Source organism: Melospiza melodia, chromosome 3 (assembly GCF_035770615.1).
Source record: "Melospiza melodia melodia isolate bMelMel2 chromosome 3, bMelMel2.pri, whole genome shotgun sequence".
NCBI classification, from domain to species: Eukaryota; Metazoa; Chordata; class Aves; order Passeriformes; family Passerellidae; genus Melospiza; species Melospiza melodia.
The window spans coordinates 31,453,850-31,469,570 of NC_086196.1; the positions used below are offsets into that span (position 1 = coordinate 31,453,850).

General features: G+C 35.4%; 1 protein-coding gene across 1 annotated transcript in view; it reads left to right on the forward strand.

The window, feature by feature from the left end:
• LAMA2 (laminin subunit alpha 2) overlaps nucleotides 1-15,721 on the forward strand; it is a 334,586-nt gene that overhangs the window by 76,038 nt on the left and 242,827 nt on the right. Inside the window, exons 2-3 of the mRNA XM_063153343.1 lie at nucleotides 4,750-4,920; nucleotides 9,045-9,157. Coding sequence (XP_063009413.1) covers nucleotides 4,750-4,920; nucleotides 9,045-9,157 — 284 coding nt within the window. The remainder of the gene's footprint in view (nucleotides 1-4,749; nucleotides 4,921-9,044; nucleotides 9,158-15,721) is intronic.

Sequence of the window (15,721 nt, forward strand, 5' to 3'; positions counted from 1 at the left end):
TTTATTACATAACTTATTTATCTGTTCTAGAATTTAATTGCTATCATTGCTGAAAAGCAGTTTCATTTATAAACAGGAAAAATGTCCCAATTGGTGAAGAAAACTCCTGTCTGATAATTTGACTCAGCACCTTCAGTTTGTGGTAGGATAACTAAACTTACCACGTTCGCTGCAAAGATTTACTTACTAAAGCCATTTATGATTTTGTATGCAGTTACACCATGTTATACATCTCCCAATCTGTTTGTTTTCCAGTAGAAAACTCATAGCCTATTCATATCAAAATTTAGAAGTTGTTCCACAGCTGTGACACAGCTTGTCACACTTTTCTTCATTTTTTAGCTCTACCATATCCTTTTGGAGATGAGAGGTAAGGGATACCATACAGTGTTGGAGTTCTCAGTACAGATGGATTTATGCAATAATGTAATGACATTTTGTTTCTATTCCTCAAGCTAGTGTTTTCACTGAAATATCAATAATAACTCTTTCAGGTCTGATAATTGCTAGTGAGAAGCAATCATATTTTCCCCCTGTGTATCAATTTCCATTCCTTGATTTCATATGCCATTTTATTGCCTAGACAAACCATTCTGTGGAATCTTTCTACCATTCTATCGTCTATGCTTATTTTAATTTTCATGAATAATTTTTATAATCAACAAGCAGCCATCTTAATTTTTATCCTCTTTTGTAAGTTTCTTATGTTGCTGTTGGAACAGAATAGGATTCAGCAAAGATTGGTATGGTTTACCACTGCTATTCTCCATTTTCCAATTCTGACCTCAAGAGAGGTCATTCCTTCTTGTGTTATGATGGCTTGCTTCCTTTAATGGCCTTTGTGGAATCTTGTGAAAGCCTGTCTACTAGTCTAAATGTGTTGAACTCACTAAATCACTGACATGCTTGCCCGTGTCTCCAGAAAATATTAGTATTAATAAAGGCTGGCTTTTGAGGCATCTGTAAAAAAACCACAGATTCCAAGCAGTCCTTATTTTTATCTTTAAGATAGGTATCTAGATGTGCTTTGATCCAGGGGCCATTATGAAAAAAGATAATGTAGTTAGTACCACACTTACTTAACTAGAACAGTGGCAGTGTAAAACTTGAGTACATAGGGGTTTGCAGGCAAGACGATCCTGCTGATTTGCTGCTTTTCCTTTTTACAGTTTTTTTCCTAGAATTCTTTCTGTTGAAAATATATGCTAAACCCATTATCATTAATTCTCTAGTGACTTGAGCAGCATGCTTGGTTAATTGTGCATTGTACACCACTTTAAATAATTTGATGAATTTCTGTGTTATTTGCCTTTCATAGTTTAATCACCTGCCAACACTAAACAAACTTTCTATTGGGCTTCTCTGCACTAAAATCTTAATGGAATATGTTCCATGCTTAAAAAACAAAGTGTTGAGCAGAAAGATGACTCCCCATTTCACAGGGGAGAATCTGATACTTTCTCTTCACACAGGAGCAGTCCTTTGAAAAGCAGAAATTGAACCAAATTTTCTAAATCCACTACCTAATTGAAAGCTGATCTTTTCTCCCTGTCTCCTTCATGCAATTGCAAAAAAAAAATTCTTATTTTTTAACAGGTAGAAATTGTTGCTAATATGATTTATGCCAGTGACAAAAAGGATAGAAAAGACTGATATAGCTGGCAGTTGAAGGGAGAATTTTTTCTGCTTGCACTTGAGCTACACAAAATAGAGATGATGTGTTTGTGATGCAGAGGCATTTTAGCCAATCTTTTCACTGGAGCAAAGGCTTACAAAAGTCATTTAGCAATAAAGAAAGAAAAAGTCTTTGTAATAGTTTTAGCTGATCATATTTTTGGAAGTGTTTGATGGGAGGATGCCCATAGAATTCAAGGTGGGATTGATGACAAAAGACTTTAAAATTTATTGGGAAATTGAACTGAAGATGTGCTAAACTAGTGCACCAATTTTAAAATATTTTTTTGTGTATGATTACTGTAATGAAAAACAAGGCAAAAAGAAATTAACTGTGCTATCTAGAGCTCTCTTGACAATTTTTTTCTGGTGAATTTATGATTGGAAGATGAATTTTTAATCTGTGAAGCTCAGAAAATGTTACCAGATATATTAACATCATAAACAGACACATTTTTATCTCATATTCAAAAGACCTAGCTTAAATTTTCAAAAAATGGTTTCATCTTCTGTCTTGCTAGAATGTCATGCCTCAGTTGTGAAAATGTATATATCTAAATGTAACTGCTAGAAATCAATATGAATAATATTGCTTCTTCCATACTATCAGGCTAGCACATCAGATGTACTTTTAAAGCAAAGCCTTCTTTTGGGCTGTACAAAGAGATATTGTAGAATCATAGAATATCTTGAGTTGGAAGAGACTCATAAGGCCTATTGAGCCCAGCCCCCTGGTCCTTGGAAATAAAGATTTTTCAAAAAAAAAGTTCAAATATGTAGTTGTTAATTACTACTTGTCAAAACTCCAGGGTTGAGGAATTAATCAATGGCGAAAGGTGAAGTGCTGGCTGTAATGTGCATCTCTTGCTCTCTGCCTGTCACTCTGAGCCTGTGTGGAGCACTGTGAGGTGCTGGCATCCTCATGTGGGCTCTTCAGTGAAACACCCAATACTTGTTTTGTTGCCTGTGTTTGTACTGATTATGGATAAGGCTGTTTTGGTAGCTGTACTGTGAGGTGCTCTGCAGGTTGAAGAGGTGACCTAAGGGTGAAGTTATGTTCGAATAAAGGGGTTTCTTAAGTACTCTTCATTTGTTTATGTATCTTACATTTAAAGTTTGTGTTAAAACTTAGATTAATGGTGTGATTTGTGATAGACATAGAACAGGTAATATTTTTATAACTGTGTGAATCTGGAGGCTTTTTGGTTGCTCTCTTTCAGCTCTTTCTTGAAGGATTTATTCTCCTGATGCCATGTACTGCAATTCTTTGCATGTAGGATCAATCTGTCCTTTGTACGAGGTTCACTTTTGAGGGCTTAAAATACTTAGCTCTGAACCAAATGCCAGACTCTTTGTTAACACTAAATGATTACTGGCTTCTAGACTATTAACTTTGTACAGCCTAAAAAGAGAATAATGAAGCTGTCAGTCAACATAGGAAGTTCCACAGCTATTAATTCATCTGCTGTGTTAATGCTTATACAGATTTTTACCATGTGGCCCCATCACAGAAGGCAGGAAGCACCTTTGAATGCAGTGAATAAAAATACAAGAACAACTGTATAGATTTTAAAATGTGATGAAAATAAACTTTAATCTATACAGAAGGAGCAAGCTATGTGATCAATAAAATCTCAAGTATTGATTGACTGCACAAATTGGATGGTCTAGTAACTAATTGGCTCTATTGCTCAAGCAGTATATTTACACATGGTTTTAAAGTGACCATGAGAGTCCCTGACTGACAATGTCAAAGGACAGCTGTTCTATGTCCAGCCAAGCTTGATAATTAAATGACACACAGGTTAATTGCAGAGACAAGCAGGAGACTGGTGTTAAAAGAGTACTGAAAGGAGTCAGTTGAAGAGTGTTGTCCATTTGAGGAGGTCGAAAAGAAATGCCATTATAAAGGGAGTTTTATCAGAGTTCAATAATGACTAATTCAGTTTTTATTAAAACCTTATTTTAAGGTTATAATAGTGTAATAGGGTTGGAAGCTGGATGAATTGCAAAAGAATGACTTTGGGGCCACTTGAAATTGTCATAAAATGAATCTAAAAGTGATCCCAAGAGTCCATACATTAGCCTATTTTTTTTTTGGTTGGTTGGTTAGTTTCTTGGTTGGTTTGAGTAAAGCTTTTTTGATTTAACCTGTAGCCATGGCAAATTTGCTTTTGAAGGTACAGAACTGGTTGATTTCATGAGAGGGGTACTAATATATATGTTTAACACATACTATCAGTTTGTCTCTGTGGATCAATTTTATTACAGCTTAAAGGTTTCCATCAGTACTTAGTGAGAAGGAGAGTAACCCACCTTCATGAATGTTCTTCATATGGTTTATAATCTTTATAGCTTACTGCTACATATAACTTTGCTCAGCAGAGCACTCAGATGTGCCTAAATGCTGCGCTCAATGAGAATTATAACACATCACTCAGCATGTGCACCTGGAAAAATAACAACAGCACTACCATAAAAGATATGATGTCGTATTTTCTTCTTGAGGAAAGGGAAGCATGACATATGCTATTCATGTTGCTGGATGAATTACCCAGCTGCTCTGATGACAAAGGTGTCTGTGAAGTCCTAAGCAGAACAGTAATACAGTGTTATGCAAGTGCTGCAGTCTGTGGTGAAAAAGCTTTTCCATGGAGATATCAGCAGGAAAGAAGAATGATAAAGAGTTTTCATAGGTACATTGTGTACAATGTTGCAGTGGCCAATTGTGTAGGAACACAAGGTTTGATTGTGAAACATAAAATTTTATGATGCTTTGTATGTTTCTGTATTTTCTCCTTTGGCATCCTGCTGTTTTTCATGATATAACCAGAAGGTAGCAATTTGAATTTTAGAAGAATGGGGAGAAACCCATCAATATAATGGCTTTGTTCTGATGTTTAAATTCTGGATACACATTAAAGTTGGGTTTTTTTACTTCCATAGCTGTTGAAAATGAAGGATTTGCTTTAATGTTGTAACAGGTGTTACATTCATTTGTGATTATTCTGCTAAATTCACCTAGGTTTTGCCTCTGTTGCTTTTGTTCATGATTTTATTTTCTTTTCTTTTCAGGACTGTTTCCTGCAGTGCTGAACCTGGCTAGTAATGCTCTCATCACAACCAATGCTACCTGTGGCGAAAAGGGGCGGGAAATGTACTGCAAACTTGTTGAACACGTCCCTGGACAGCCTGCAAGGAACCCTCAGTGCCGCATTTGTGATCAAAGGAGCCGAGTGCCACATCGTACGTGTGCCATTTTCATTTTGTTCCTTTAAAAATGACTTTTTGTCCCAAGGGTGTAAATACTCAGGAAACAAAACAGTAGTTCATCAGCCTGATTATGGTGAAATGTGTATCTCTTTTTAAATCAGGTTAACCATCTCTTCCAAAGGTATTTAAAAATCTGTACCTGAAATGGGTACTCCTCCCACGGAACTTTCTGATTCAGGTACTGAAAAGCAGAGCACCTAAATTCAGATTTAAAAAAACTAAGCATCTACAGCTGGTGCTGTTTCTTTTGATAGACACTAACCATTAATAAAAAACAGGTAACTTTTACCTGCATACCTACTTGTGGAACTTGAACATTTTGGCCAATCTAAGCAATATGTGAAATTCCAGTAAATTCAGTTTCACTGAGCCAGAAAAAATAAGATAAAGTAATGGAGTACTGCTTGGTTTAATGCTTAGTTTTTAATATTAAAATTGATTTTTGCTAACATTATTTTCTTAAAGATTACCTCGAATCAAAATTGGTTTTCGAGTAAGAATTTATCATCATCTACTTCAGATATGCCTATTTCTAGTTGTTGGGAACATTAGAACTAAGAAAATTTCCTAGTCAAGTCATAGAAGTTTAATTTCATGTAACCTTGCAGTGAAAGACATGACCAACTTTAGCATTATTAGATTTTCATGGGTATATTGGCACTGTAGATGGTAGAGGATGTAGGGATACTTAAGGCAGCTTTTGATGGAATAGATAAAATACTGGAAGAAACACAGACACAGAAGCATTAAGACAATTATTTTTTCCAATTGTGTTTCAATAAGACTTAGCACAGATACATTTATACCTCATGACATTTAAGCATGTGCTTAAAACCACAGAATAAAAAAAGAAAAAAAGATGACATTTAATCTGGCTGCTAGTTCTAGACAGGATGAGCTATCTGTGGCTGTAGCTTTCCAGACAGAAGCTTGTTTGGATTCTCCTTAAAAACTTCCTCCAATGGCCACACTTTTTAGTGTGGCTCACTCATTACATCACTCAAAAAAAAGTGTTTTTCTAATAGCTAATCTGCATCTCCTTGCAGAAATTCATGTTGCCTATTTCCTAAGTTCTGTCAATACTAGGAATGGCTTATTATTCCCTTTTTCTTAAAGTAATTTAATTAATTGAGGTGTGATGCTATTGCTCAATCTAGTTTCTACTAAGCTATCTTTTCTAAGCTATCTTTTCTTTCATTCTCCTCATAGGTTTTGTCTTCTAGAACTATAACTGCATGAATTGCAATTCTGTGAATTCTCTAGAGGCTTTAATATCTGCTAAAGTTCACCTGAGCTCTTACTAGTGCTACATAGAGATCCAGGTTTGCTTTAGAATAGTCACAGACTCCTGTTCATATGTTTTATTGTGGTATTTCCCATTGCTAATGGTGAAACACCACTGAGAGGACAGTTAGTTGTCCATTGCCAACTTCAGATGCTTTCTTTTCCTGCTCCATTACTCCTCATCTTATATTTGCAAAGCTATTTGTAATTGTCAGAGTGTAGATCACTTAATTTATCAGAAGACAGTTACAACCTATTTTTTTCCAGATTGTTTTCCAAATTTCAATGTCTTCTTTAACTACAGAAAATGCCACCTTCTGAGGAAGGTCGTATGATTCTTTAGCAGTAGACACAGCCAATTACACTACAGCAGTGTGTTTCACTCAGAGCAGAATTTTGGTTTTGGAAGCATTCCGGCTGGCAGAGACACTGTGCAAAAGACTTTCCTATTTTACAGATGGGAATTTAGAGACATATGCACATTACCCAAGTTTTTTTCCTGTGTGAAGCGTGCTTATTTCAAAAATCAAACCTAAACCAGAGATATTGCTATGTCTTGTCTATTATGTCAGACAGTGTATACTAAAATATGTGTATACACGCAGATATATATATGTGTGCATATAAAAAAACCCCATCTGAATGCTTTATATCTGTTTCCTCTTGTTTCTACTCTCTTCTAAACTTGAGTCAGTCCAGCTTCATCATAGCTGGTCTTTTGTTACAATCATATCTCATTTTAAGGTCTTCAAATGTTCATTTGGCAAAGGGAAGAGCCTTGTTTAAACAGAGATGGCTTGTTAATAGGAGAACCATGTAATATAACCAGACTTTAAATTATCCCCCTGGAATGTGTGAGTCTGGAGTGCCTCCCCTTAATTACTGTAGTAGGAAATGAACACAAATTCCCTGGTTAATCACATGTGAGTCCAAATTAAAGTGTACAGTTTGATGGGCGCACTCTCTAAGTTCTCCCTCTTGCCATCCATCAGGGAGATTGGTCCTTGAGCTGCATTTGCAATCCAGTCCTTTTTACAAATATTGTATTTTCCCCCTTATCTTTTAAATAAGCTAAACATGCCAGCAATTAATCGGTTTTCAAATTAATTATGATTAAACTTTCATAATGGTGATTAGAGTTAATTGTTGATTCATCTCCCAGTTCTCCTTCAGATGATTTACTTTTACATCAATTTCATCTGGAGACACTTAGATCAAAATTTCCAATTAGATAACTTCTGTCACAATCACTGAAAATCACTGAATTTGATTTAAAACTGATTTTTGCTGCCACTCATTTAAAGCCAAAATTTGAGAAAATGATCAGAGCTGTGGGAGCTAACAGCATGTAAAGCATGGGGTCTGCTTTGCTTTTATTTTCAATAGAAAGATAAAACTATCTATAGCTTTATCAGTTGTAGTACCAGAATTCTAACTTGCAAATGTTGCTGCCCACTAATACCATTGAATAATATTTAAGTGAAATTTTTGGCATTTTCAATATTGAGCGTTTATTCCTTCACTCACTCCCACCAAGACCTTTAATTGTATCTTTAAATATGTTCAGCATTCTGGCTTCTCTTAATGAGCTAGGACTCCTGTCCTCCACAGGTAGTTGATACAGCAAAAAACCCCAGAGATTCAAAGACTATCAATCTGGCTGGTTGATTTAAGCAATAATTAAAATAATAAGTAAATTAATCAGTAATTCATAAAGTAATTATTTGCAATTCTAGGCCCAGCTGGTAATGAATCATATTCCAGTTTTGTACCAAGGAAACCTGTGAGTTTAGAAAGTCATCCTTAATAAGAGGGGTAGAAGTTTCTCCTAATTCATGTTCTAGCAAGCAGAACTTGCATAGAAGAAACTTACTGTATATGAATTTCCTTTGGTTTCTTTTCCTCATAATGTCCAGACTTGTTCTGGAAAATTAGGGACTTCAAAATATAGATCCTTGTACCTTTTAAAATTTTGATGTTGTTATTCTCCATTTTGTAAAGGAAAGAAACAAAAAAAAAAACCTGGGAACATTGAGTGTGATTTTTCTCAGTTTAATAATATTAAAGTACTAAGTTAGCAAACTTGGATAATGTAGAGGATCTTGAAATTCAGGAAATTCAATTCAGTAAATAAATTTGTATCCCTCTTAATTAGGATTCATGTGGGACACTGCAGCAGAGTAAATATAGACATGAAAAATAATGCATCTTGGACTTTGATATGGATTATAACCAAACAAACCTTTATATGCATGTATGTGAGTCAGAAAATTTTCCAGTTGAGGAATATATTCTGTGATGATTTTGGAATCATTTCCTCTGTAATGGTTTGTGAATTATTTCCTGAATTATTTCCAGGTGTGCTTAGAAATATCTTGGAAATGCCAGTACCAGTATTACTTTAATCTCTGCATTTCTTGCACACCATATCTCAGGTTTCTGATTTGTTGTTTCTGTTTCAACATCCGATGACTTTTGCAGAACTTGAAACTTTGGAAGAGTGCAGGAAGTGTTTATTTGCTTTAAATGCCTGCGTTTTCTGTAGCATCAGGAGAGCCTTCTGCAATTAGATGTCCTGAATGACCTTGTGATCATAACCAAAATTAAACAACTAATATTAGATCAGTATTAGAGTAATAATAAGCATGACTGGTGACCCAAGAGTACAAGAAAAATTAATTTATTCTTTTTTCTTTTTGAAGTCCTGCCTTATTAATTCTGTAATTGCCTTAAAATCTAAATTTCAGATCTAAAAAAAATTAAATCTTCTAATAGTTTTGAAATTTATTTATGTGTTTCTGCTGTTCTAACAGAACGACACCCGATAGCAAATGCAATTGATGGCAAGAACACTTGGTGGCAAAGCCCTAGTATCCAGAATGGAATTGAGTATCATTATGTGACCATTACATTGGACCTCCAACAGGTAGACTTCTATTTGTTTGTTTCTGAGCTTGATTGCTTGCATGATAGATCACCTGGATTATCTTAATTTTTGCACTATGTTGCTTTCCTGCATGAAGACATGACCAATTTCTCCTGTAATTTTCTGTTGTTCATATGGATATGACTGACCCATTCATTGTAACACAATGTTCCAAATTAAAAAAAACTATTTCATATATATTTTTAGTAAGTCATGCAGTTTTAAGTACCTTTTATCTGTGAAACTGAAGTACTTGTAGGGTAGGGATTTTTATACCTGGAAGAAACTGTGAAACTGAAGTACTTGTAGGGTAGGGATTTTTATACCTGGAAGAGCCTTTGAATCCTGGAAGTGTTATTAGCATTCTGGCTAATAACAGAATTATTAGCCCTCATTGCTAATGGCAGAAACAATTCTACATCTGCTTTTTTGGCCTTGTATATGCAGAAGTATTCAATATGCATTTCTCTTTCAAACAGGAAAGGTAAAACATTTACAAAAGTTTGAGATTAGAATCCTGTGCATTAAAGAGGCTTGTGGGGTTTTTTAACATGTCTTTTAAGTTTTCAGAGTTATTTGCTGGCTTGCTTTTACAGCAAGGAATTGTGCCTCTTGTTGCTTATGAACTGTTAATATGCAAGTAGCTCTGGGGCATTAAAAGTAAATTCCCATCCTTGTTTTCATCAACCCAGAAATTTTAGTTGTATGGTCGTTTAGGTCAGATCTTCTAAACTAGGCTTTACAACTCCTATTTTTTCCCCTGCTATTTCATTATCTAGATTATTATCAGATATTAGCAAATTTATGAATTTTTGAATGTTTTAAGTTTTCTTATGTATTAAAAGCTAGCAACTAAAGGGTCAGTGAAGATACTGGAGAAAAAAGTTTGGGTAGTTCTAATGTATTTAAAAGGCTTCTCCGTGTGCCAGCTGACAGCGGTCTGAGAATGCTGCACTGTGTGTGGCGTGGGTTTGGGGTTTTTTGTTACTATTTTTTAAAAATGAGACAAGGATCAAGTCTGACCCTGTTTCTTTCCCATGTCCTATTACTTACTATTCAAAGGAAGCTTGGCAGTCCTTCTGCAGCTCTAAAGCTGATACCTTCTCTTAAGCCCATTCATTTGTTGTTGGCTGGAATAGAAGCAGTGTTGAGTTTTCTGTGGATGTCAGAGAGGTGGGATAAGACCCTGTGTCACTAATGCTATCTGGCACACCCTTTATGAGCTGAGTAACCCATCTAGTTAGGAATGCCTGGGATTTTACTCACCACCATACAGGAACAGAGCAAGTATTGTTCCCCAAAATGTACTAAAAGATCTGCTGCGATTTGCCTGGCTTTTGGACTGCTCAGTGAAGAATAAGTGTTGTTTGTGTCTTGAGAAGTATTATGAGTTTTTGTTTGCTAATCCAGGAATTTCATAGTCAGATCATTATAGACTATTAAAGTAACTGATGGAATATGAAATTTTTCTTTCAGCTTTGGTTTTGTGTAGGAGTCACTATGAATGGTGAAGGTCACCAGATATCTCTGGAATCTCACTTAAAAGAAATTCCATTCTTTACCTTTGGCTTTTAGGAGATTCAGTAATTGCTATGTTTGTGTTGATGAATTCTTGCTTTAAGTATAAAGATGCTCAACTTCCTTTTGTGCAATAGAAATAACAAATGACAAATCCACAAGTAATGGACTGAAAATTGCAGGAATGCATTAGTTCTTATGTTATTACTGGTAATTATGATAGTGTATAGAATGCTTTTAGCAATCCCTATTTCATGAAATAATCAGAAAAAATAATTACAATTTCGTCATTAATATACTGCTTGGCCTTTTAGGGCAGCGACTTTTTTTTCCTTCTACTTTGTTATGCAGGAAAGCCATATAAAAATAATGTATACTGTTTAGCTACAGCTAATAAACTAGAGGAAGAAACGTTTACTTAATGTTAGAACAAACCCAAATATTATCAGTCCAGTTGGGGAAACTGTAGTATTTTTCTTATTTTCTCTCAACAGCTGAATTTTGCCTTAATACTTAAAAAGGACTTTTATCTATAATGGAGGCTAGGTTTCTAATTCATTGAAATATGCTTGAAATTTTTACTCCATATATTATTAAAATATGAGTTGAAAACTGGAACTATCTGGTACTGAGCATCTTTGATAATTTGCTCTTAACCCTTCACTTTACCCCACTTTTTAGCCATTGTAACAAGTCTTATCTCTATATCACAAGAAAATTATGGAACTCCACTCATGCCTGTAAATGTGAGATTATTTTTTACAGTGCTTTTCATCCAGCAAGTGCATAGGAGGTCAAAAATACAGATTTATTTGGGAGTTTCTCACATGAATTTAAATGGCGGTTAGAGTGACATGTTGAGCTACCTTGGTAGATCCAAGTTTGGAAGAGGGGGTTCACAGATGGGCTGGGTGCCAAGAGCAGCTGTCTGCTGTTCTGCTTCTCTTAGTCCTGCTGGTTGGGGAGGGTCTGTCTGCTCTGCCTTGAGAGTGTTGGGTGGTTCTAGTGCAACAGAGGTACTTCAGATCTCATGAGTGCAGTGTTTAGCAGAACTGAAAATAAGCCTTCTCTTCAAGGATTTCAGAGCAGGGAGCTGGCAAAACAGAAATGCTTAGGCGTCTAGGGAGAACATATTCCCTGTAGTCGTGGTATTTCTAAATCCTCAACTGATCTTAATTTCACAGTGATGTGGAAGATTAGTAGAGTATCTTTAAAGAAAATTGGCAAATTCACAGGAGAACCAGTTGGCATTTTGAGGTGAAGTGGTCAGCCCATCTGTTGCTGATTTCTGCACACATCAGGACATTTTTATTAACTAATTCTCAACTACTCTAAGGTAGCAAGGACATTGGCAATACCGTTGATACTGCTCAGATACTTGTGCCAGGAGCATATTTATGTGAAATTAGACTTTTTTGCTATGCACTTCATATTTTTAAAATTATGCTGGAATATTTTATGTGAATTGTAGATGTATGGAACGCAGGTGCATCCAGAGTTAATATTCTGGCAGAAATTTCTGGATTTAATAACTATGTCTTAATTGCTTGGGACTGTGGAGGATCAGTTCAGTGTCCAGGTGATGCTTTCCAGGAATACATATCTGAAGAAAAAGAAAGTACACTGTACAGAGCCTTGTAAGCTGCAAGAGCAAGAATAACTGATTCAGCTATGCAGCTGTTTCTCTCTAAAACGCTTGTACTTCATCAGTTGCTCGTTCCCTAAGCTCTGACAGCATCCAGCTCTTTCACCTTATCTTTTCTTATCTTTTCATCCTGTCCCCTACCCTTCTTCTGTAGGAAGGGAGGAAGGAGTCTAAAAAATCGTGTTTTGTCCCTATGTAGAAATCACTGCAGTCACCATCCGTTCCAAAGGCAGTCTCAGAACACTTATTACAGGAATGGTGTCATACAGGAAGGAGACCCATGAATTAACTAAATCTGCATCCCTTCCTAATTAATTTTTTTTTTCTTAAAGAAGAAATAATCAGGCCTTTGAGTGTTGGCCATTTCAAAGCTGTTGCATGATTTTTGGATTCTGGAACAATGTCCCTGTTATCTGTTTTGAAATTACTAATGGAACCCATTATTTGGGTTTTTATACAGTTGAACCCCACAATAATGTCCAGTTCAACTAATCCTTTAGGGATTGACTAAAGGTAATCGTAGTGAAAGCTGTAGTGCAATAAGAGGTAAATCGGATGATATTTTACAACAGTGATTATTTAATACAAAACTGTAGGTTTTCATTTTAACTTACAACCCTTGACTGGACAGTGGCTAAGGAATCAAAACGTGTTGAGAAACAGAGCCATATTAAAATAGCTTTTATATATTAGCTGCATAGTCATATAGGAATATGCATATCACTGGACAACATTTGGTTTAATGTTATATTTTCTCTTCTCTGGAATATCAAATACATTTTCCATTGGGGAAAAAAAATTACAGCCAGCTTTCTGTTGAATACCTTCTGATATCAAATATCAGAACAGCTAAAGGAATGAAGAGCAGGTTAACTATACTGTTTAGTCTTGGGATATATGAACCAGTTTAGTAAAATGAAGTGCCATTTGGTATTTATGTGGTAAATTTCTATATATGTGCAATCATTTTGTTCAGGTGTTCAATTAATATTTTCCTTCTGTCTTTTGCCATCTAATAACTGCGGGCTTAAAATACTTTCAAAACTGCCTTTGTAAAGGTAAGGCTTGAAGCTTCTCTTTGTTCCCAAATCAGAAAGTAGTTTAACAGAAATGAAGTTTAATCCAAACTTGGACTTTTCTCTAAAAGATGACAGTCAGTTTTGTTAATCATCAAGAATATTTGTCTAAAGAGAAAAAAAAAGTGGAAAAACTGAAAGTCTGTTGAGACTATCACACTGCAATTCCCTGATTGCCGCTCTTCCCCTCCCTGCTGAGAGGGAGATGTTTCTGTACTTCTTGTTCTAGCACTAGCATTTGTGTTGCCATGCAGGAAACCAGATGTACCTTGGTACTGAAAACTATGTCCTGTTTTGTTTTTTTGGGGTGCGGTTTCTGCCAGATCAATTTTCTGATTTGGCTTCCTTGTGTGAGGTTTTATTGCCAGCTTGTGGGAAGGGGCAGCCAACACTCCGTGTTGGCTTCAACATTGTAAAACCTCAAGGAGTACGGTGCTGATCTGTGAGCTACAGTCCAAGCCTGCAACATAGAGCTGTCATCCTCAATATTTGTTTTTACTACTTCTTGCTCATGAATCATTCCATTTTGACGCTATGTAGACATCTGAGACTTCAGAAAACAAATTCTCTCAAAACCAAGCCAGTTTCCTGGCTCAGTTACACCTAAGCAGTAAATAAGTGACAGCCCAAAAGAGATGCAACTAAAACCATAAAAATGACTGTTGAATCAGTTAAAAAAAGAAAAAGGAATTAGATGTTGTGTTTTAATAAAGTCCACAGCCAACCTTTAGAGAGGTATGTTAGTTGCAATGCTCATTATTTTCTCATTTCTTTTTTTCATTAGCTTCATAGGCTTGAATCTTAACATTTAAGAGATTCTCTTAAGTTCTTTCGTTTTACAGTTTGCTGGTAATGAACTAAATAGATATCTATAGGGTGGAAAAAGGAGTAATTTACCTTTCTGATAGTCTTTTAAATTATTATTGTTACTTTTTAATTATTTTGCATTATTAATTAGTATGTAATTTTTAAATCTTTTAAAAGTAAGACTATTGGACTTGAAGTCAGCTTATAAGGAAAGCGTTTGAAAAACTCAAAAAGAAAAACAAGAAAAAAACTGTATATAAATATACCAGTAAGGATTTATAGCAAACATACCTAGAAAAAATTATTTGTTATCATAAAAACAAACAAAACATTAGCAAATATTTTGACATTACAGTAAACATTTTTAAGAACTACCTGTTTGATATGCTATTAGCAAATCTACTTTAGATTATGTATCTTTCCACCTTGATTTCCATTTGCAGGAAGGAGAGAATATGTGCACACTAATAAGTAACAGATTTCACCCAGGGCTCCCTTCTTGTCTCAGAATAAAGTTTTCCCCACTGATGTCACTCAAACAAAAGCCTAAGGAAAATAAAATTATCTTTTTTCCCAGTTAAGGACTGAGACTGCACCTTTATGCCAACCATAATTCCTGGAGAGACTGCTGCATGAAGCTTTCTAGGTGTTCTAACAAACAAATGTTAGTGAAGATGCTCAAGCTGACTTTCCCACAGCATTGAAAAAGAGAAAGTTTTTTGTGAGTCGTTCAATAGTATACGGAGGGAGTTGTCTAAAATGCATTCTGGAATCACTGTATTGAAAGATGAATTGTAATACCCACCAAAAAAATGCTGTAAGCTGGGTTGAAGAGGTATTATAATTTGTTATATGAATATCTACAGGATTATTTTGCCCCTTTTTTCATGCTCACCCCTAAATCAGACCATAAATGTATTGCTTTTTGCTTAGGCAGAAAGATTTCTAAGTGACCAAATCCTCTCAGATTCAGTTCATAATACACAGTACCAAAGATTTTGAAGTGTTGAGAATGTATACATTTTCTTTTTGAGGTTACATGCCTTATATTTTCCCTGGATGTCTGTAACATATACATTCCACTTTGCTAATTTTGGCTTTAAGGAAGAGAGCTATTCTCCTTTGAATCTAGTGACACATACGTTCTGACATGAATATGAGGTTGTCTTCTGATTTTGTGCTGTTAGCTGTCTTGGTTCTGAAGAAAGTTGTGGAGTCTGGGAGAAGGGCGATGAGATAAGTAAGGGGTTCAACAGATTCTCAGTCTTGAGCAGATTTTGTTATTGGTATTGAAGAAATATTTTATCTTTAAATAGTTTATGATGAATAAGAAGCTTACTTGAAAAAATAAGTTTTGCAGCTGATGATGGTTGTGAAATAGTGCTTCTGTTGTGACAGGCACGTTAAAATGTACAGATTTGGTATGAGTAAGTGAGAGCTCATGAGAGGACACTGCATGGAAACATCGATGAAGGAAATAAGAATGCTTCACTCTGAGTAATCTCAATGCTAATAGAC